The 22,168-nt window shown below is 47.4% G+C and overlaps 2 protein-coding genes across 6 annotated transcripts in view; one reads left to right on the forward strand and one right to left on the reverse strand.

Annotated features, from left to right (window-relative positions):
• The window catches only part of Dnah11 (dynein axonemal heavy chain 11), a 327,366-nt gene extending 310,904 nt beyond the window's left edge, over window positions 1–16,462 (forward strand). The window contains exons 77-82 of the mRNA XM_087911463.1: window positions 7,383–7,625; window positions 11,439–11,621; window positions 11,697–11,812; window positions 14,372–14,484; window positions 14,777–14,917; window positions 15,776–16,462. Of these exons, the coding sequence (XP_087767589.1) occupies window positions 7,383–7,625; window positions 11,439–11,621; window positions 11,697–11,812; window positions 14,372–14,484; window positions 14,777–14,917; window positions 15,776–16,041 (1,062 nt within the window). The 3' untranslated portion in view covers window positions 16,042–16,462. The remainder of the gene's footprint in view (window positions 1–7,382; window positions 7,626–11,438; window positions 11,622–11,696; window positions 11,813–14,371; window positions 14,485–14,776; window positions 14,918–15,775) is intronic.
• The window catches only part of Cdca7l (cell division cycle associated 7 like), a 45,880-nt gene continuing 39,395 nt past the window's right edge, over window positions 15,684–22,168 (reverse strand). For 4 of the 5 annotated variants that reach the window (XM_085698051.2, XM_048437661.3, XM_048437646.3 and 1 more), the window contains exons 5-10: window positions 21,166–21,237; window positions 20,912–21,079; window positions 20,011–20,136; window positions 18,844–18,993; window positions 17,533–17,669; window positions 15,684–16,998 (exon numbers count right to left, since the gene is read on the reverse strand). In XM_085698051.2, the coding sequence (XP_085554177.2) occupies window positions 16,980–16,998; window positions 17,533–17,669; window positions 18,844–18,993; window positions 20,011–20,136; window positions 20,912–21,079; window positions 21,166–21,237 (672 nt within the window). In that variant the 3' untranslated portion in view covers window positions 15,684–16,979. The remainder of the gene's footprint in view (window positions 16,999–17,532; window positions 17,670–18,843; window positions 18,994–20,010; window positions 20,137–20,911; window positions 21,080–21,165; window positions 21,238–22,168) is intronic. The other variant, XM_048437654.3, reaches the window with a different exon arrangement.

A 22,168-nucleotide genomic window follows, 5' to 3' on the forward strand; every position in this document is an offset into this window, starting at 1 on the left:
AGGAAAAGAAAGGAGAGGAGAGGAGGGGAGAGGAGGGGAGGGGAGAGGGGAGAGAGGAGAGGAGAGGAGGGGAGAGGAGAGAGACAGAGGAGAGAGAGAGAGAGAGAGAGAGAGAGAGAGAGAGAGAGAGAGAGAGAGAAGAGGAGAAGAGAAGAGAGGGAGAGGAGAGGAGAGGGGAGAGGAAGGGAGGAGGAGAGGGAGAGAGAAAGAGAGAGAGAAGAGGGAGGGAGGAAAAGAGAGGAGAGAAACACACACACACACACACACACACACAGAGAGAGAGAGAGAGAGAGAGAGAGAGAGAGAGAGAAGCATAAGTCCAAATATCCCCTTTAAGAACATGCCCCTTAATGACCTCCTTCCTTCCCCTGGACTCCAGCCTCCTACGGTTCTACCACCTCTGGAGAGTGCAGTAGACTAGCAACCGAGTCTCCATTCCTTCACGGGGGGCACTGGGTGATACTTCCAAACCAGAGCAGCATCCACACCATCCAAATTCATCCACACATCGCCAAAGACACTAACTTGATTTAGAGCAGTACTGAAAGAGTGTTTGCTGTGTGTTGAGGTCTGGTAATTTGAGCAAGCTTCTATTCATAGCTTTTCTGAGAGCTTTTCAGAGAAGCCTTGCGCAGACTCAGTTACCTTTCTGTAGTCCATTTTGAGAGGATGCCGCGTACCGAGAACACAGTGTGTTAGAACACAGTCAAACACTGCCATAGGCAATGATTTTTTTTAGATGTCTTTAAATAGTATTCGCCAATTTGAGAGCAACAAGAAAGAAAACTAAAGCTACCTGCTCTAGTTTACGTCAGTCTTTGTTTTGTAGTTTCCTAGTCTTTCTCTCTCCTAATGAGTAGAATTTCACACATCAAAAAGATACTTTCAATTCAGTGCAATCAGAAGTTGCTCTTTGGAAGGTCTGGGAGCAAGTTACCATGGAGATGTGAAAGATAAGCAGCCCTCCAAAGCCACCTTTACAGAGGCTTATTTCTCCAAAGGATAGTGGAGGTCAAGGGACAGAGGAAGCTCAGGGGTGGCCCCTCCCCTGGCTCTGGCCTCTTGCTAAGGGTAGAATTAATGGTGCTCCCAGAAATAGTTCTTTAACCTTCATAAGGCTGAACTCCCATTCAAATAACTGTAAAATCAATACAGGTGATGAAACCTGAGGGGCACTGCTGGTGTGTGCAAGCCCTTGAGAAGCATAGGCAACCAACCGCCCCCGCAGGGTGGAGCTGCCTCATTGACAAGCTGGCATCCTCACTGGGCAGTGCTACCATCATCTCTCTGGGGAAATGAATGCACTCGCTGACTTCATGTTAGAGGCTGCACACCCCTGTTACTTTGCTCTCAGGAAAATGCTTCTCACTCAAGCTATTAACATGGGCTAACAGTTCAGCTTCTGCAGGACATCTTTCTGACCTTTCTCACATCAGTTAATATATTTAGAAGTTAATATTGTTGCTATTCTGTTTTTTCTTTGTTTGTTTTTTCGAGACAGGGTCTCTGTAGCTTTGGAGCCTGTCCTAGAACTCTGTAGATCAGGCTGGCCTCGATCTCACAGAGATCCGCCTGTCTCTGCCTTCCTAGTGCTGCAATTAAAAGTGTGCACCACCACCGGTCGGCTAATTGCTGCTTTGGAACATGAACGGACCAGGTTGGCAATCCTACTGTTTGCAGAGGCTCTGGATTCCTTTCAGTGGTGTCTTTGAGCATCTGTTGAGTAAATGAGCTCTCTAATGGGAAGGCGCCTGAAAGGGCCTTTGGGTAACAATAAGAAAAAAAGACGTTTCCTCATATAACACAAACATTTGGCAGTGCTAACTAACAAATATGGTATACTACTTTTGGGAAAGGAGGCACCAGGCCACCTAAAAGTTATCATATAGAGCCAACTACTTGGATGACATATGCAGTAATTAGGAATCAGGCTTAGAGTAGAAAAGCATGCCCCAGGGTGCCAAACAAAAACCCTATCATTTGTCGTAGAGTCTGACTTATGGAACTCCTCTGAGCAGTAGTTTTGTCATGTATGAAGCAAGAATGACCAACTCAAAAGTTGTTAGGTTAAACAGTACAAAACTAGAACAATGTGCTTGGAAGTGGAAACCTTTTTATTATGAGCATACATTTTTGCAATATATATGTCTTTCTTGATTGTAAACTACTCTTTAAAAATGTTTTTTAAATGTGTTTTTATGTGTATGAGTGTTTTGTCTGCATTTGTCTGTGCAGCACATGCATGCGGTGCCTGTGGAGGCCAGAAGAGGGCATCAGAGCCCCTGAGGCTGGAGTTGTAATTCACTATGTGAGTTCTAGGAATCAAACCCGGGTCCTATGGAAGAGCAGTCAGTGCTCTTCAGCACTGAGCCGGCTCTTGGAATAGAGTGTGTATTTAGTACCTGTGTCACAAAAGGGTGCAGTCAGTGCCCTACAGGTGATGTGTGGTATTTCTCCCCACTACAGTCCTGAAGAATCGGTAATAACTCCCTTGGGTAAGCAAAAAAAAAAGGACACGCTCAGAGATTTAAAAAAAAGAAGAAAGAAAAGAAGAAACGAAGAAAGGAAGGGAGGGAGGAAGGAAGGAAGGAAGGAAGAAAGGAAGGAAGGAAGGAAGGAAGGAAGGAAGGAAGGAAGGAAGGAAGGAAAGAAAGAAAAGAAAGCTGGCAAAGAGGGAATGTGGATTTTAAAAGTCAGTCCTGCTCTGCTGCACACTGCGCTTGTTGCAGTGCCCATCCGCGCTGGCTGCGGTGCCCATCCGATTGTAGCTGGTGCAGAGGTCACCTCAGCAATGAGGTATTTGCACTTGATTTTGTGTGTTCTGTGAATGGAGGATGATCCAGGAGCTCACAGTTCCAGAACCCGGCTTTATATGCAGGACCCCCGTATATCGGATGATTTGTAAAATACTTAATCGAGGAAACTACAAGTGTACTTTTCAGCTCTCCAGAAAATCAGCCTTCACATCCGAGTAATTGCTGAAACTCCCAACTGTTCTGGTGAAAGCTCCACCCCAGCTCCTGGCATCTATATGCCCAGAGTGGGATCTGCCTCTCCCATCCCTGTCTCCCCAAACCCTGCCTCACCTCAGACACATTGCCAAACACAGCTTCTCCCCTAAAGATGCTCAAGACAACCCCCGCAGGGCATTTAAACTGCCCCCACCCCAGAGAACAGACCTGTGGTTTTTCAGTCTCTCTTCCTCATCTCTGTGGGGTGAAAAATCATCCGGGGCGTTTTACCCATTAAATCTGGGCTTTTTCTAATTTGATTTGGTTTGATTTGGGTTGTTGCATCGGCAGAGAGACTTATCCGGGTGCAGGAACTTTTCACCAAAAGTACAGAGCCACTGTATTTTGCATCCAAATGGCCAAGGGCCCGTGTTGTTTGTTTAGACTTGCACTGGATTAGGGACTCTTTGCCATTTCTAAGACTATTTGGAGGGGCAGGCAACTGTTTTGTTTGTTGTTGTTGTTTTATGGCTTTTTATTTTGGGGAAACGCAGTATGCTAAGAAAGACAAATATCTCCAGTGAGGCGCACAGCCGGCAGTTACCGGCTTTCCTCGCTTCTCACACCTACACGTTAATGTCCTATTCGACTCCTGCAAAGATAAATTCAGATCTTTGGTGGCGGTTTCATGATGTGAAGGTCTGATTTGTGCATGATTCCATTGATTCTTAATATTTTAGTGAGGTACAATTTGCCAACTTCTGGGTTGGCCTATTATACTGTCTGTATGCAATTCTGTATACAGACTTTATGTGGCTTTGTGTTTAGTTCTATGGGGGAAGGCTGGATGTAGAGTTGTTGGGTCATTTGGTGACTATGGTTATTGTTGGAGAAAACACAAAACCTGACGCAAGGTTGTTATCGCCACATCTTTACCAACACTGCTACTACCCACATTCTTTAGTCTAGTCATTTTGATGGGATGAAACTGTGCCCTGTCACTTGGGTTTGCATGCTCCCAGTGATACCGCACATTTTTTCATGGTCTTAGGACAAATGACTGTTGAGAATGGCTTAAATCCTTGAGAATTTAGAACATCGTTTCAAATAGCCCTTCCCTTGAAAAAAAAAAAAAAAGAGACCCCCCCACCCCCGGTAGGGAACTACAGGTATGGCCCTATCAACGGGAAGAAGGTTTTGCCAACAGCCCTTCTGTGGAAAGGTTGAACTGGATCAGTATTTAGAGATGGCTCCAGCGGTTAAGGGTGTTTGCTTTGCATCGCAAGCACTAGAGTTCAGATCCCAGCACCTAACAAAGAAATGCCTGTAATCCCAGGATTTACAAGGAGATGGGAGCATTGGTTTCTGGCCACCAATCCAGCAGAGATGGGAATCCAGCTCAGGGAAAGACCCTATCTCAAACGGATAGGTAGAGTGACAGGAGAGAGAGGACACACAATGAGCATGACTGCACACATGTATTCTGTGTGCACATGTGTTATGACACAGGCATACACACACATGTAAGTAAAATATTAACATAGAAGAAACAGGAGTTGTTTGGGTTCTTTCTAAAGCCAGCTGGGCAAAAATGTTATGAACTGAACCTTCCGCCTCAAAATTCAGCATTTTAGTATTAAAGCAAGAGTTGAGGTTTGGTTCATATACATCATGGACTGTTTTGTCTTCCAGAAAGATTAAGATGTGCATGAGACAAGCATGTCTCTCCCTAGGGTGGAGACCCACATCTGGAAAGATGTGCATGAGACAAGCATGTCTTCCCCTAGGGCGGAGACCCACATCTGGAAAGATGTGCATGAGACAAGCATGTCTTCCCCTAGGGCGGAGACCCACATCTGGAAAGATGTGCATGAGACAAGCATGTCTTCCCCTAGGGCGGAGACCCACATCTGGAAAGCCTGTTCTGTGTCTTGGTGTTGGCAACTGGGAAACTCCCAGCCACAGCAGCCATGTGACCATGTTACTGATGATGTTTGAAGCAAGCATTGTATTTATTTGGTGGGGTTTGTTTTTTAAAAACTTCTTTTTAGATAAGATCTTGCTGTGTAGCCTCAAACTCATGTTCTTGTCTCTGCCTCCCTAGTCCTGGGATTACAGGCATGCACCACTATGGCTGACACATCTGAAAAGGCCGCCACACCGTTCAGGAGGCTAAGTGATGCCCTTTTCTTAGTTCGCTGCTATCCTTTGCTTTGCACGTCAACCGACATGAAAATCTGACCCCCAGCCTATAAACAGACCAGTTAGTCACCGTCTGGCAAAGCGCAAACCACTTCCATCCTACTGACAGTTCCCAGTTGCACTCAGACATCCAAACCCCTGCTGATTTGGTTTTCTGCACTCCGAATTCTTTGAAGGGTAAATTGAACTGCAGGTCTTCTAAGTCCTTTCATCTTCCTGTCGGTACCAACGGAAAAGAGCAAACCCTTGTTTATAGAGAACCACGTTCCGTTTGGATGTGTTTATTCTTCGGTTTTTCTTTTTTTTTTTTTTTTTGTTGTTGCTGTTAACTTGCCTGCCACAGGCTAATGATGATTCACTTTAGTTCGGAACACTCTGAATCCAATCACACTGAAGTTTCTATTGTTCTTTCTAAGTAAACAGGAAATGATAGATATGTATAGAGCCAGCTGGGGATGGTGGGGTGGGGGTAATTCCCTTTGCCCCTTCCCCTGGTCACTGGGTTCACATTTGTCTCGGGCACTATGAAAGGTTAGATAATTTAAGAACACTGCTGGTACAAAATGAAAGTATAAATGCTGACTCAAATATCAGAAATGCCCCTGGAGTTCACAGCTGAGAATCCCTGTCAGGTTTGTTCTCGATGCCATTCAGGACTACGGCTGCTAGGACATAAACCACCATTACTCAGGACACACAACCCAGCAGTGGGGGAAATCACTACTTTATTACCTTGAGTTCCTAGGAAGACTTTCCATTTCCAAGGTGTTTTGTATGGGATGATCACCCCATATTACTGAATGAATGAAACTCCATGTAATAGTAAAGAGATATATGGTTCAAGAGACACAGTAGCAGACAGATCTTGCAGAAAACAATTTACCAGGTGTTGGCAAAAAATAGCTCTATTGGATGATAATCTTTAAAAAATAGCATCCCCTATACATTCGAATGCTTGTGTAGATGGAATTCAAGGTACGAGAGACTGAGAAATTAAAAGAGGTGTTAATGATGCCTGAGAGCCGAGAGAACTGGGTGAGAGGAATGTGAAGTAAAGAAGCTAGAATTTTCTAAGCACTCGACTGTTGCTGGACAGGCTCGGGTCCATAAATTCTTTAGTTACATTTTGAAGATTATTTTCCTGTGTGTAGATTTGCTACTCTGCTCACTTTAGTTTTGTGGAAAACAACCTTCCGTATGGAGTGCCTGCCCTTCCTCAAACCCTAGGGAAATGGACGGGCCAATACAGGTTATATTGCTGTGGCCTTTTCGTTTACCAGACAGCTGTGCCCCGAACACTAGTTCAGTCCATGGATCTGAAGCAGCAACACAGACTTTACCCTAAGTTTCCCAAGGTCTCAGAGAGGAAGCAGTAATTTGACTCTCAGTATACTGTGACCTATAAAATGGAAGTCACCCCGACCTTGTGTTTGTAAAGTTCCTATGCATTGCATGACTTGTGCTACACTGTGCAGAGTATAAAACTAACATAACACTGGGTATGTTAGTTTTCACTGCTGTGACAAACAGCATAGGGGAGGAAGTGAGACTTCGAGTTTAGGATGTTTCCGCCCGTGGTGAACTTATCCCACTGGAAGGAAGGTGTGCCACAGGAAAGTCTTCCCGCCACAGCAAGCTGAAAGGAGAGGAGCTAAGGACACACTCACTCTCTTAAACACCTGCAGTGACCTCCTTCCTCCAATTAAGCCACACATCCTAGAGTTTCCAGAACTGTCTAAAACTGTACCACCAGCTGAAGACCAAGCCTTTAATAGATGAGCATGGGGGAGCATTTTATATCATAATACTGGGGAAGTATATACTAGCATTACTAAAATGAGTTCTGAATCAAGTTTATATTCAAAACATCTACTTGCGCAATTGAATGACCAGACATCTTGATTTCTCCTCTGGGAAATAGGGATATTTGAGAATCAGGAAGTTGAAGCCCTGACTAATAGGCAGTGATGGTTAAGCCATGTTTACTTATTCATGTGTGTGTCACACTGCCCTGAGCTCACTGCAAATCGGGGAGTTTTGTATTTCTTGGAACTGTGCTCAGCAGTCAGCCTAATGTTGTCAACATAAGCATAGTGCTGACCATGAGGCATTTTGGAGTCTGGTACCATCAAGCATCATAGTGGGACTTTTTGCTAAGGTTCTGTGTTCAGGAAGTGAAGACGATACCTTCCTAACTTTGGGCTAACTGGCGTTTCTTTATGGTTGAAGATTGAAGATGAACTCATGCTGGCACCAGGATTTGTGGCCCCGCCCTACCTAGATTATTCCGGTTATCAACAGTACATAGAGGACAAATTGCCTCCAGAAAGTCCAGCACTGTATGGACTTCACCCCAATGCTGAAATAGAGTTCCTGACAGTGACCTCCAACACACTCTTCAGAACTCTACTGGAGATGCAACCCAGGAATGCAGTCAGCAGTGAGGAACTGGGGCAGTCTACAGAAGACAAGGTGAGGTCTTTCTTGTTCCAGTCCTTAGAGTGAAGTGTGCTAGCTAATCTTAGGTACTGGTCTCTGTTAAGCTTACCTATACAGTCAGATAACTACCACCAAGATCGAGGTGTAGGACATTTCAGCTGCCCAGGATACTCATACTCCATCCTGCTCCCCGAAGGTAATCAATATCCCGATCTCCATCTTTACATATTGACTAGTTTTGAACTTCAAACACATGGACTTCTAGGATACTTACTGCCAGGCTCCTTTGACGTCACTGTAAATTTGTGAGATTTCCTGTTTGTTCAGTGGTCACTGGCCCCTTCTTGTTGTATTCTCTATCATAGGAATATACAATGTTTACTCCATCATGGGGGGTGTCTTAGTAGTCTTTGGTTTGGTGTCATTGTTATGGCGATCACAGCTGTGACCATCCTCACACAATCCTCTGTCAAACGTTGACTCCCAGGACTGTGGTATCACAGATGGGTACAATGTTTGGCCACTCAGTTCCAAGTGTTTCCCCTCACTGGCAGCTTACCAGTCTCCAGCCCTGCTGCCTCCTTCAGGGTCTGCTAGGGAAAACTGGATTTTCCGGGTGTTTTAACTTTGCATTCCTTGGCTGAGTTACAAGCCTCTTTTCACATGCAGATGGACATTGGATTTACATATATGAAGTAATTTTTACTTGCTCCACTTTCATCTTTTTTAAAAATTACTTTTATTTATTCTGTGTCTTTCACATCACCTCGACTCATTCACTTCCCCATCCCTTTGCATCTGCTCCCAAAATAAAAAGAAATATTGAGGGGGAGGGAAAAAAATTAAAAATCTCGTCATGGAAGCTGCAATGTGACACAGTAAGTCATGTAGCAAATCCCTTTGTCCACGCACCCTCACTGTAAGTTCACTGGTCTGGTTGGAGGCCTCTGGTTTCTACTACCCTGTTGATGCTGGGCCCTCACTCCCAGGAAGGATTCCTCTTCCTGGGAATCCTGCTGTTGCTCTCTCTTGTAGAGATCCTGCAGCGTTGGGCTGTGGGTCAGGTCCCTTCATGTGCTCCAGCAGATCACAGATGGGGTGGACGTTGGAGCAGGCCAAGCGGCAACCCTGGTTCTGGGCCTGGGCGGCTGCAGGTTGGTCTGCCTCCCACCCGAGTTCCCCTGTCCTCACCACCAGGGTGAGCTCTCCTGCATTGCCCCAGTCAGCTCTTGCAGCAATGAGCGAGGGGTGGGGCCAGTTCTCCTGCCTTCCTGCCCATGGGGACAGCTGTATTGTGTTGCCCAGGACAGGTGCAGGGGCCACTCTTCCCAGTGCTGCAGCTGGAGAAGGACAGGGACAGCCCTCCTGTCCTTAGGACCCCAGCAGCTCTTTCACTGTCTCAGGCGGTAAAGGGAGGTGGGGGGAGGGCATCTCTCCTCCACCTACCGGGCACCATCTCAGATGAGCAATGGGGACAGCTCTCCCTTGCTCCCTTCAGGGCTGGGTCACCCTCACCTCCAACCACCAGGCATCTCTGCTGTGCTGCCTAGGAGGGGGCAGGACCGTTTCCTGAGTGCTGCAGCTGGTAAGGGGAAAGATCAGGAAGGACCAGTTCTCTTGTCTGTCGCAGGCGGTAGGGGGCGAGGAGTAGGGGCAGACATCTCTCACCCTCCCATACTGCCACATGGCAGACAAGCAGTGGGGACATCTCTCCAACACTTAAAACTTGGAGGTGTGGGCTGGCTCAGCACACCTCCACTAACAGGGTAGCTTCATCAGATGTATGAATTACAGACATCTCCAAATCTGTGGCTTGGCCCTTCACTGTGGGGAAGGGGTGCATGAGCAGACCAGGCCATACTTTGGGGTATGTGAAAGCCAGAAAAATCCCAGTGATTCTCTTGCCTCTGGGGTTGTGAGCACAATGCCCAGCTTTTTATGTGGGTGCAGAGACCAAAGCTCAGGTCTCTATCTCTGTGTAGCAAGCATTCTTCTGCTAAGCCACAACTCCAGCCCTGACCCTTTGCTCCTACTGGACTTGAATAGTTCACCCCCAAACAAATTTGTCCTCATTCTTTTCAAATTTATTAATCAGGGTTTGACTGCCAAGGATTCAGGTTGTTCAGAAACATTTGCTAACACCAACTCAAATTATAGTGAAATCCCAGAAAATGTCCATATTATTTCTTGAAATAAGGTCATTCATTGACCACTCATCATTTGAAATGAACTGTGTCGCTGATCCTATGTACACTGTTTCTGGGAAGAATGCTGCATCTTTAGCAGGATGACACCCTCTCCGTGGGAAGAAGCACAGCGTTCACAGGCGCAGGGGTGGATGATGGATCCCAGTCAGGCTTTTTCTATTTCCACGGAGAAAGCCAGTCATGAAACCAGAAAGCAGTACACGTGAGGCAGGCCGCCTTGGCACCAGCAGGGCCACCACTGGAAGCCAAGGCCTGGCACTGGGTACTGGACACTGTAGAAAATCACTGTTTAATCAAGAGCTTTGAGGGACATTAGGATCCATTTTGGAGATTAGCTGAGGTGAAGTGTCAAGACCCAACAGGCAGATAGGGTCAGGGAAGGAAACAAAACCTAGTAAATTCTACCAGCTTCCCTGCTGGCCATACTGCCTGCTCTTTCCATAACTGAGTTAAGATTTCAGAACCTGAGAAGACAATCCTTCAGCAATCCCTAAGCATGATGTCAGGACCAGTGAGCATCACCCGGGGAAATGAAGGAAAGGGGGAAAGACGCTTGAGGCTAAAGGTTTTTTGGTTTCTATTTTCACCGATTAGAAGTGTGTCACTGGGGATGGGCTCTGCGGGGTCAAGTGCTCAAGTCAGGCCCAGCATCACTCTCCCTGCTGCACGTGGAGGCAGGGTCTCACCACTTAATTCAGGCAGGACTTGAACTCATGATCTTTCTGTCTTAAGCTCCAGAGGACCAGAATTCTAGGAATGCTGTCCAGTCACCTGCTTCCAGGTAGTTAATGGTTTCCCGAGCTCAGTGGAACTCCTTTGATAGACATCTGACTACTATGTGCCTACTCACATCATCTATCAATAAATCTTTTCACTTCCTCAGGAGAACAAACAGATTCAAGCCTTGATTTTCTTTCCTCTCTCCCTTTTTGGTTGATCTAAATGGTTCAGGATTTTAGGATTTGCTAGTCAGGAAGCTGTAACACCAGCTCGTGTTCACAGGGCGCTGGAATTGGTGCCACTTTGCAAATGAGTTTCCACGTTTGATTGTCTCTCATCTCTGCACACAAATGCCACGTATGCATCTGATGCTCCTCACAGCTACCAGTGAACAAGCTGACCATGGTGGAATCTAAGAGGGAGGTGACCAGTACTGATGCAGAAGGTCTGGGCAGTTAGAAACTGGCCAGAAGTTGTAGGCACCTTTGGAAGCTGCATGGTCTACTCTGAGATTTCAAAAAGTATGAGAGTCACTGTCTTAGGGTTGCTATTGCTGCCAAGAGACACCATGACCACACCAACTCTTAGAAAGGAAAACATTTAATTGGGGCTGGCTTACAGCGTCAGAGGTTTAGTCCATTCCCATCACAGCTGAAAGCATGGTGGCGTGCAGGCAGAATGCGCTGGAGTAGGAACCCAGAGCTTTACATCTGGAGGCAGGCAGCAGGAAGAGTGACACTGGGCCTGGCTTGAGTCTGCAGGAGCCCCAAAGCCCACCCACAGCGGCACACTTTCTCCAGCAAGGCCATACTCCCTAATAATGCCACACTCCGTGAGCCTGTGGGGCCATTTTCATTCAAACCACCAGTCACCATGAGCAAGAAGAAAATAGTCTTTGCATGTGTTACAATGATTTCAGGTTAAGAACATCTTGGATGACATTTTGGAGAGACTTCCAGAAGAGTTCAACATAGCAGAGATAACACAAAATCACCCAGATCGAAGCCCGTATGCTCTCGTTTGCTTCCAAGAGTGTGAGAGGATGAATGTTCTCATCCAGGAAATCCGTGTTTCGCTTCAACGATTAGACCTTAGTTTGAAGGTAAGCTTACAAGTGGGACTAGGCGGGGCTTCATGACACTGGAGGGCATTCATGGTGGCCTTTCCTCTCTGCAAGGGAGAGCTGACGTTATCTCCTGATGTGGAAGCCCAGCTGTCTGCCCTGAGTTATGACCGGGTTCCCGACACTTGGAACAAACTGGCTTATCCCTCTACTTACGGTCTCGCCCAGTGGTAAGTGGCCATCTCTACTGCCGTTGTCAACTACAGACATGGGCACAGGTCAGCATTCCCCATTACTCCAGTGTGAACCTGTGCTCCGCTACATCACTAAGGAAACTCTACTAATTTCACTTGAGGTTCTCTGGTATTTTGCTTCAAAAGTAAAAGTCAATTCAGTTAGACCAGACCAAGATTCAAATTCTCTCACTTATTAGGTAACTGTTCTTTGACAAAATACCTGATCTCTCGGTCTTCATATTTTCATCTGGAAATAAATGTGAACCGAATTTCCTCATTTAAGTCCCAGAAGTCACCTGAGTGTGCCTGTTGGCTTTCTATTACGTTATTTTCTAAACCAATAACTTCCAATGCAGTCAGAGAAAGCTAGACTGTTGTCGCAGGCACTTCTGTAGGGGTCACAGCCAGGGCGGAGCCTGGGGCTGCTGAGGGCTGATGCTTTATCCCCCAATGCTCTATGGTCTTGGTAGACTGTTCAGAAAGCATCACAGGACTCTTATCTATGCCTTTTTCAGAATGAAGTTCTTTGGTTCTGATTCAGGAAAGAAATACAGGACAATCTAAAAGGTGTCATCAGAATTCTAAGTGACAGCATGTAGGGATCCTGCCCGTCCTGGCTTCTTTTCCTGTTGTGATAGAACACCTAGGCTGACCAAAGCAGTGCGAGAGGGAAAAGCTGGTTTGGTTTGGCTCACGGTTCCATTCAAAGGAAGCCTCAGTGACAGGAGCTTGAGAGAGCCACTAACAAGCAAGTCAAGGGGCAGAGCAAGGAGTGCCAGGGCTCAGCTCACACGCACTCACACTGTCCCAGGGAACAATGCCACTCGTATTTACAGTAGGCTTTCCCTATCTGCTATCCCTACTAAAGATAATCCCTTAACAGGCATTCCCAGAGGCTGAACTCACAGGTGCACCTGTGGGCTCATCTCCTGGTGATCCTAGATCCCGTTGACAATTAACACTATTATTACTCTAGGCACCCAAGTGCCTAGCACTGTGGGGGTCCTGCTCTGGTTTGCTTTCTGCTGCTGTGATTAAACTTGGGGAAGAAAGTGTTCACATCAGCTCAGGGTTCCCAATGAGTCTCCCTATCGCTGCCCAGGCAGAAACCGAGAGGAAGGATGATATAGATATGAACAGAGACCAGGGAGGAACACTGCTTACTGGCTTATCTATTCTTTCCCTCAGTCAACCAGCCAGTCTGCGCTGGGCGAGTCTTCATCAGAGTTGCCCTCTCCTCAGATGACGCTAGGTTGTGCCAAGTTGATAATCACAGACGTGAGTGAAGGGGAAGGACAGTTATGTGGCTTCCAGAGGATAACCACTGCCCAGGAGACAGTGCACCTCAGCAGAGTTTTAACACTATAAATACGCAAGGGCTGCCTCTGCGTACTGATGGAGGGTTTGCATTGAGTTGTGTCTTAGGATTAATGACAACTTGTGGCTTTTTGTCACCAGCTTACGTTGCTCTTGCTAGTTTCTGTAGGTTTTACTAGCTTGTTCCTAACCTTTTCTAACTCTGTCGTTGAGTAGTTTTCTTCGTGGTGCACTTAGCCCCACACCACTTCTGTTTAGGGAGGACCCTTTACAATGTGACACACACTAAGCTCTCCCCACACCACTTCTGTTTAGAGAGGACCCTTTACAATGTGACACACACTAAGCTCTCCCCACACCACTTCTGTTTAGAGAGGACCCTTTACAATGTGACACACACTAAGCTCTCCCCACACCACTTCTGTTTAGAGAGGACCCTTTACAATGTGATACACACTAAGCTTTCAAACACAACCTAAAATCAACATTTTCTTGAGACCTCAACCCACCTCAGACCGTGAGCCTCCTAGATTGATCTATTGCTTTCTTGACCAAAACTGCTTTTCTTCCCATTTTGTTTGGTATTTTCCCCCTACATAAGCTAAGAGGGTTTCAGATCCTCCTTGGAACTGAAGTTAAGACAAGGCTATGAATGTCGTGTGGATGATAGGAACTGAACTCAGGTCCTCTGAAAGAGCAGCTACTGCTTTTAACTGCTGAGCCATCTCTCCAGGGTCCTCCCACCATGCTATTTAATCTTAACATTGTTTTTCACTGTTTTCACCCTAACACTTCCAAAGCTTTTCCCACTAGGGTGTGTGTGTGTGTCCATGTTCCTACTCTTCCTTGGCAACTCTGGAATTGTGACAGTAATGGACACACACACACATACACACCGCTGCATTTCTACTGCATCCTACAGAATGGTGGTATTTGCCAACTCTGTTCCAATGGCTTTTGTACCTTCATTATGTATCTCTAGAAGGATCTGATAGCTGGGTGAAGAGCCAGTGCCCACGTTGCCAGTGTTTCCTACTCCTAATGGTGACAGGAACAAGCTGCAGGTATAAACTCTCAACAGGAAGAAACCAGGCATGTGCAGGGTCATCACCTTGTGAATTATCTAAGAAGGCTTTCCCCCTATTTACCCCGTGTGTTCCACGGCCTCTCATCTTCCTGAAAGAAATCTATTTTACTAGAAAACAAGTTCATTTCTTCCTACCTTCCACTGACCAGGTTTAATGACCTGCTCCTGCGATGCCGAGAACTCGATACTTGGACACAAGACCTCACCCTCCCAGCTGTTGTGTGGCTGTCTGGCTTCTTCAACCCTCAGTCCTTCCTAACAGGTATGGCTGGAAGCATCTCAGAGCAGGAGTAGCAACTAGAGAAAGTTCTAGTTAGGAAGGAGAGCCCCGGGCACAGCTGCAGTGGCCTGTCATTTTCCCACTGTCACGCTGAAGACACAGAGGCAACACCGGAGCAGGTGGCATCTGCTGCTCGGGCCCACTCCAGTCTGTGACCGCTGAGGCAAACAGGTTTGCCCGGCCTCGCTCTAATCTGCAGTATTAGAGTGCATGGGGCGTGGCCGGCTCTTGGGAGCCTAGAAACAGGTTTTTTACCTTCTTTTTCTTCCCAAAGCAATCATGCAGACCATGGCTCGGAAAAATGAGTGGCCACTGGACAGAATGTGCTTAACAATTGATGTTACCAAAAAAACAAAGGAAGATTATGGCCACCCGCCCAGAGAAGGCGCGTACCTCCACGGGCTCCACCTGGAAGGTGAGTCCACTGAGCAAGCCCATGGAGCTGTCCCTCTCCTTCAGCGGCTATTCAGATAACCCTGTATTGATAATTACTTCCTCCTCTTTCCTTCAGACAATTTAAATATCCGAGAGTGTGTCTAACATGAGCCAAACTCTGCGGCACTCAGAATGACGATTTCAGGAACTTATGTCCTGCATGTAATTCATAGCATTTTCCTTTTCACTACCATCAATTCAAAATCAACCCTCTGCTTTTAAGCTTTTATTGTGTGTAGAGGTCAAAGAACAAGGCAGGGTCTCTAGTGCTGTCTCCTCCACACTAGGCACTCCAGGCAAACTAGCCTGCAACACTGATTTTTTTCTATCCACCTCCCATATCCAACATAGGAATGTTGGCAATTACAGATGTGTATTTCCACACCTGGCTTTCTCTATGGGTTTTGGGATCAAACTCAGGTGGCCAACACCTTACCCACAGAGCCATGTCAGCAAGCCCTGAAGATGCCCTTGATGCTGGGTGTCCATCTGTGCATTTATGTTGCAGGGCACATCTGCAGGAGCGCACAAACAGTGAAGCAAACAGCACAGTTCAGATATTTCAAGGGTAGGCAGTGAGTGACCCAAACTTTCAAATTACTTTAGTGCAGTGGTAAAGAAGGTTACAAGGTTGTGTTTCTCATACGTTCTAGTTTACTATAAAGGGTTGGATTTGCACAAAATTTGATCTTATAAAATCGCTAACCCATTAAACATCTCAGCTATATAGTGATGTTGCCGATAGGTGACAAGGTGATAAAAGGAGGTTTATTGCATCGAACAGTTAGAGCATTGGCACCAACATGCCACAGTTACACAGCTGCTGTTTCCGCCTCAGGTGCCAGATGGGACACGCAGTCAGGAGTCCTCGCTGATGCCCGCCTGAAGGAGTTAACATCCACAATGCCTGTCATCTTTGCCAGAGCCATAACCGTGGACAGACAAGAAACTAAGCACACCTATGAGTGCCCCGTTTACAAAACCAAAGCAAGAGGCCTCACCTATGTATGGACTTTCAGGCTAAAGAGCAGAGAAAAGCTGGCTAAGTGGGTGCTGGCAGGCGTGGCCCTACTGCTAGAAGCACAGACAGCCTTGGCACTGTGACTGACATTCTCCCTGCTTTAGCCAGAACACAGCGACACGTCTTAGTCACAGGGGTGTGCATTCTTTCTGTTAGAGCATTGTTCTTTGAGGAGGGAGAATAGTAGTATTACACACACGCACGCACGCGCACACACACACACACACAAAACACTAAACATCTATCTGGGATATATACTTGTTGATTTTAGCTTCCTCCACCACACCCACACAAAACACCATGGTTTATCTCTTATGGTTCCCTAAGTCTCAAAAACAAGGCAGTAAGGGTTCTATAAAAAGCAAAATCTCTAAAAAAATGATGTAAAAACATAGAAGCAGCAGGCTCCAGGCAGGTCCTGAAGAAAGAGGCAAGCATCCTGAGGCCTCCAGTGTCTACAACTTGGTCCTTTTTTTGTTGCCTTTTAATAAAAAAGACACCTTACTCACAGTGTGTGGCTAATTGCACTTGATAGTTTACAGGAACATTCTTCAATATAAATTTCTAAGGACCCAGAATTCAGTATCTATAGCAGGATGAACTACTAGGTTTGAGCTGTGATCACTCCAGTGCAACAGCCTTCGCAAGAGGAGCACCCGGAGTGACTGAGAGAGCTGAACATCAGAGGCCAGAGCATCTTCTTTGTACCTAACCTGAGCCTTAACTCTGCCCCATTTAAGTTGTGCTTTTAAATCTTCAGCAGATATTTCTAGTACAGTTCTGTGCAGATATGTATACAGATTTCTCTGCTTTACTACTTTCCTGAGAAATCTTTTTAAGCATATAAACATTTTTTAAAAACATACTATTAGAAACAGAAAATTGTAGGAAACAAGCATCTGTGAGGTTCAGCCCTAGGGCCAGGCACGACCGGCACACATCTCCAGTGGGCTCCGCAGTCCAGCAGTACACATCTCCAGTGGACTCCGCAGTCCAGCGTCCTTCTCCTCTCATTCGCCTCCTACAGCTGCTTCTGTAAGCTAAGCGAAAGAAGGGGAAGCGTCGTAAGGAGCTGGCTGGGAGCAAGCAGGAAGCAGCCTTCCAGCTCCAGTGGTTCCTGAGCACCAGTGTGTGCACCCAGGGTGTGCGCTGAGGCCTGGCTCCTGCATGCGCCCTGAGCACGGAATGCCAGGCGTGTCTCAGCTGGCTTCCCCACTTCCCAGCGCACACTGTCCTCACAACGTCCTGCCCTTCAGGCTGCGGAGACTGTTATTCTACAGAGAGTTCTCATGCCATTTGTTCTGTACCAGGGGTGGAAATGGTTTGACCCACTGTGGAATTGAGTACTTTATATCAACAGAGGAATTCTCTAGATCTGGGCCTCTCCTGCACAAACGGATGGAACTCAAGGGAAAACCAGGGCTCCCAGGGTCCCCACACACTTCCCCGTACTGGAGACTTCCCGGGGTCCCCACACACTTCCCCGTACTGGAGACTTCCCGGGGTCCCCACACACTTCCCCGTACTGGAGACTTCCCGGGGCCCCCACACACTTCCCCGTACTGGAGACTCACCTCTCCAGGTACTCCTTGACATTATTATAGCCGTAAAACTTGGCCAGATGAATGAGGATCCCAGTGGCACAGCGGCCATCTCGTTTCCGGCAGTAGCTACAATTGCAGATCCCACGGCAGGGAGGACACGTCCACTCCTAGGGGCGGTAGAGAGATTGTTCCTTTTATTCACATCCTGCCCAGCAGACTTGAGTCAAGCTTCTCCTCCTACATGTCAGAGTGTACAGAGGTGCTACACAGGGACCCAGCAAGAATGACCTCCGCATGTCAGAGAAACAAGGAGACCGTATACCACTGACAGGGAGCTATTAAAAAAACTAAGTTGGCTTTTATGTTCGGGTTCTATGTGATTCACAGGTCACACACTGGCTGTGATTTTTAGTACAGGTTTGGCACAAGATCAAGGTGAGAATTCTAGCTCTCCTGATATATATGCCACCTTGATGTTAAATCACTTAATCAAAATAGTACATCTAGAAACTGGGGACAGCATACATATCCATGATGCGGCAGAAGAGGTCATAAAGTGAGGTGGCGGAATGGACCTCAGAGTGGCAATGCCCAGGCTCAAGGCAGCACTTAGAAGTCTTGACAGTGTGGAAACGACAGGACAAACACCAACTCCAAAGGTAAAATGGGGCGGCGGAGAAGAGCTCAGTTGGTGGGGAGGGCGCAGTGCAAGCCCCAGAAGCCACAGACAAATGTCGGGTGTGGCAGTGTACACCGGGCAGGCAGGGGTGAGAGGATCTTTGGCGGGCCAGCCTGAGTGCTGAGCCCTAAGCTAGTGAGAGACTCTGGATGATGTTCTTGATAACGAGAACTGCGGGTGTGCAACGGATCTCCTTGTTACAAATCTCCTTGTTACAAAAGCAGACAGGAGACAATGAGCCATTCAGCACAGCTCTGGTAGCAGGGTGCACTTAACTGGCCATCAGAGAGCCCTGCAGGACCTGCCCACCCAACCGGGGTCCCCACACACTTCCCTGTACTGGAGACTTCCCGGGGTCCCCACACACTTCCCCTTACTGGAGACTTCCCGGGGTCCCCACACACTTCCCCGTACTGGAGACTTCCCGGGGTCCCCACACACTTCCCCGTACTGGAGACTTCCCAGGGTCCCCACACATTTCCCCGTACTGGAGACTTACTGGGGTCCCCACACACTTCCCCGTGCTTTCTCCAGGGGGAAGCGGGGTACTTCAATTGCCTTAAGCTGCAGGGGGGAGGTGAAGAGAGGAGCACTGCGGGGGCCCCAGGCTTACGTCTCTTCATTTATAACACACACATTTATAACACACACACTGCTCCTACCGGATCCAGCAACGCTGTGCGCACATCCTCTCCGTAGCGATTCCGCAGGCACGGCCCACAGAACTGGCCCCGCACACCGCCACAGCCCTGGTTCCGACACACTGTCTTGGTATCAATGGTCTTCTGCCGGCACTGATGGCAGGTGTTACCCTGGGGAAAGCAACAGAGGTGGATGTGGGACTCATGCTGACACACCCATGCCCAGAATCTAGCAGGACTGTTATTAGGGAAAAACGATGGTGACCTCCACTCTCAGTGCTTCAGGTCTAGGGTAGATGAGGCTAAGCAGGGAACCATCAGGAAGAGAAGAGAGACCCCCCCCCAAAAAACCCTGACCAGATAGCACTCCCCCAGGAAGAACCGGGTGACTTAAGCGGCAGAGAGCCCCAGGCAGCACGGACTTGGCTCTAATCTACTGCTGCAGACCTAGAAACCATCAGTGTGAAGCCTTGCTTTCAAAGGCTGGCAGTTCAATTAACATTCTACTATTTTAAATAGTACTGATCAAACAAAAATGATGTAAAGCCTCCCTGCAGGTCATCTGGAAAAGAGTAACCTGGTTCCTACCAACCAGAAATTCTACTTTATTCTATGGGCATATTGCCTCCTACAATACTGTTATTCCTTTGGTCTCTGGCCCCTTTAAGGGACAAGCCACGCCCACTCCCAGCAACCTCTGACCTCTTGTCGCCATCTTGAATCTCTTTCTGTTCTCTCTCGGTGTGTGCACACGTGTCTCTCTGGCTCTCTCTCTCTCTTTAAGTAATAAATGTTCAGCTTTATGTCTATTTACTGTGTCTTGTAAGCCTTTTACCCTCCGCCTGCTCACCGGCCCGCTTGGGTGGCTCTCCTGGCCGCATGGCAGGACCAGCCTGCCCAGGATGAGCCACTGCTTGCCGCTGGGAATCTTGGCAGGCCGCTAAGGGCACGCCAGGAATTTTGGAATTAAAAATAGTTAACATATAAAACATATACACACATGTTTCTAAGCCAGGACTCATAGCCCAGGGAACCCTCGTCCTTGTGCAGGACCACTATGCTAGGTAGCCTGTCTTTGCCCACACAGCTTAGAGCCAGCCTGCAGGAAGATGACGGGTAAGCAGAGGCCTGCTGTTGTCTATGAATGGTGTGTTGGGCTCCTGGGAAGAGTCTGAAGAGGTCACCTACCAGCACTTTATCGTAGACTTTATCACGCACAGTTATGGCGACATTTCCCAAATCTTCTTCAGTGATGTCTTTCACTGAGCGAAAAGAAGACACTCGGTGACGTCGTCTATGTTGCTGGCATTTTACCTGCAAAGAAAACCCAGGACAACATGGCATGCACATTAAGGCACTGAAAACCATAATAAGATCTTAAATATGCTTAGAGATCTAAGGCTAAGCATGTCTCCTTTGTCTGTGTGGTCAATCAGTGGGCTCTGGCCCCAACCCAAGTTCCCTTGGAGGGCACTTGAACTATAAACTTTGAAGAAACGGAAATGAGCCCATGACCAAGGGAACAGCCAAGCCCACATATGTGGCAGCTCCTCAGTTTCCCCTTCTTTCCCAACAGCATTCAAAAGGGCCAGTCCCAGCTGGGCGGTGGTGGCGCACACATTTAATCCCAGCACTCAGGAGGCAGAGGCAGGCGGATCTTTGTGAACTTGAGACCAGCCTGGTCTGCGAGAGCCAGTTCCAGAACAGGCTCCAAAGCTACAGAGAAATCGGTCTTGGAAAAAAAACAAAACAAAACAACAAAAAGGGGGGGGGGGGCAGGGGTCATTCCTCAAACAAACAAGCAAGCAGGAGCTCTTGAACCTTCCATAGTGCAAACCAAAGCTGGCAATCAAAGCCAGCTGGGCCAGTGCTCTACCCCTAAGCCACTCGCTCCTCTGCCCATATTACACAAAGGACTCTCAGTATGATCTGCAGCCCAGAGTCTCCTCAGCACACACTCTCAGATGAACACAGTGGAACTCAAGTTCTTAGCTGCTGCAGGCCTGCTGACCCAAGACAGCACAGCAGCCAGCACAGGCATAAAGAAACACTCGCACTTAAGGGGCGTTTCTCATCAGACAGTAACTACCCCACTGACTGTCCTCCTTCTGAAGCTGGAAAGCTCGGCGGTAAGCTTGGCGGCCGAGAAGGCGAAGTTTTCCAGAGCAAACTTCTCCGGGGGCCGTGCGCTCCGGGCTGGGTTCACGCGCCGTACGACCTGTCCCTCTGAGAAGGCCCGTCGTGTTGTTCTCCTCTTCTGAAACCAAGAGCAGACAGATGTAGACAGAAAGCTACCGGTTCCTAGAGAGCAGGACCGGTCTGAGAAGTCAGGAGTTCACTTACAGAAGCTGAGGACGGGGTTCGCACAGGGAAGAACTCTGGCACCGAGTTCAGTTCTGCCAACAACTGAGCGAGCTAAGGTTGGAAAGAAAGGGGATGGGATGTCAGTCGAGGAAACAGGTCTGAAATCAACACCCCTCACACATCTCCCCAGTAACCTACTACAACATCCACAAATCTCAGTAACTGTAAGATTTCACCTCCTGAGTAAGAAGATAACGCCATAGCTCACCTGAGCTAATGCCATGCCCGCTCCTGGCGCACGTTTTAGACAGCTGAGGCTCAGATGTCAGCACGCCCAGAGAAGGGGTCAGTTAGATGAGTGTCAGAGCCCCCAATTCAACCAAACACTTGCTGGGCCTTGAGTGGTAGCACTTGCTATAAGCCAAGCACCCAGGGCGCAGACACAGATCAGGAAGTCTGTGACTAGTCTAGGCTCCTTACGTAAACCAGCTGCAATCCCCAGACACCTAATGCCAAGCAGCAGACACTAATATGCCACCTGAGGACTTTAATCAGGATTTTTAGTCTTAGATTCATGAGAACATGACACCACTAAGAATTACCATGTATAATATAGTTCTTACTGAAAATGATACAGATGTATAGGGTGTTAAAATTTCATTTAGCCAAGCAAATTTGTCTCTAAAAAACATAAACAAAATCCCCCAAAAGGTACTATGTTCCCTTATTAGGCACAGACCTATGTATACAGTATCATTACACTGTGCTTTTTAAAAAGATAGCCTTTCAAACGGCAGCCAGGAGGTGGAGGGACACACCTTTAACCCCAGCACTCAGGAGGCAGAGGCAGTTAATCTCACGAAGTTTGAGGTCAGCCTGGTCTACAAAGCAAGTTCCAGGACAGCCAGGTCTGATAAGCATAAAAACCCTGTCTCAAAAAACAAAACAAAACAAAACAAAAACACAAAAAAAACACAAACCAATAAATAAATGATAATAAAAAATTGTCATCAAAAAGCTGAATGGTGGTGCACACCTTTAA

Source organism: Myodes glareolus, chromosome 11, assembly GCF_982192425.1.
Source record: "Myodes glareolus chromosome 11, mMyoGla1.1, whole genome shotgun sequence".
Taxonomy (NCBI): Eukaryota; Metazoa; Chordata; class Mammalia; order Rodentia; family Cricetidae; genus Myodes; species Myodes glareolus.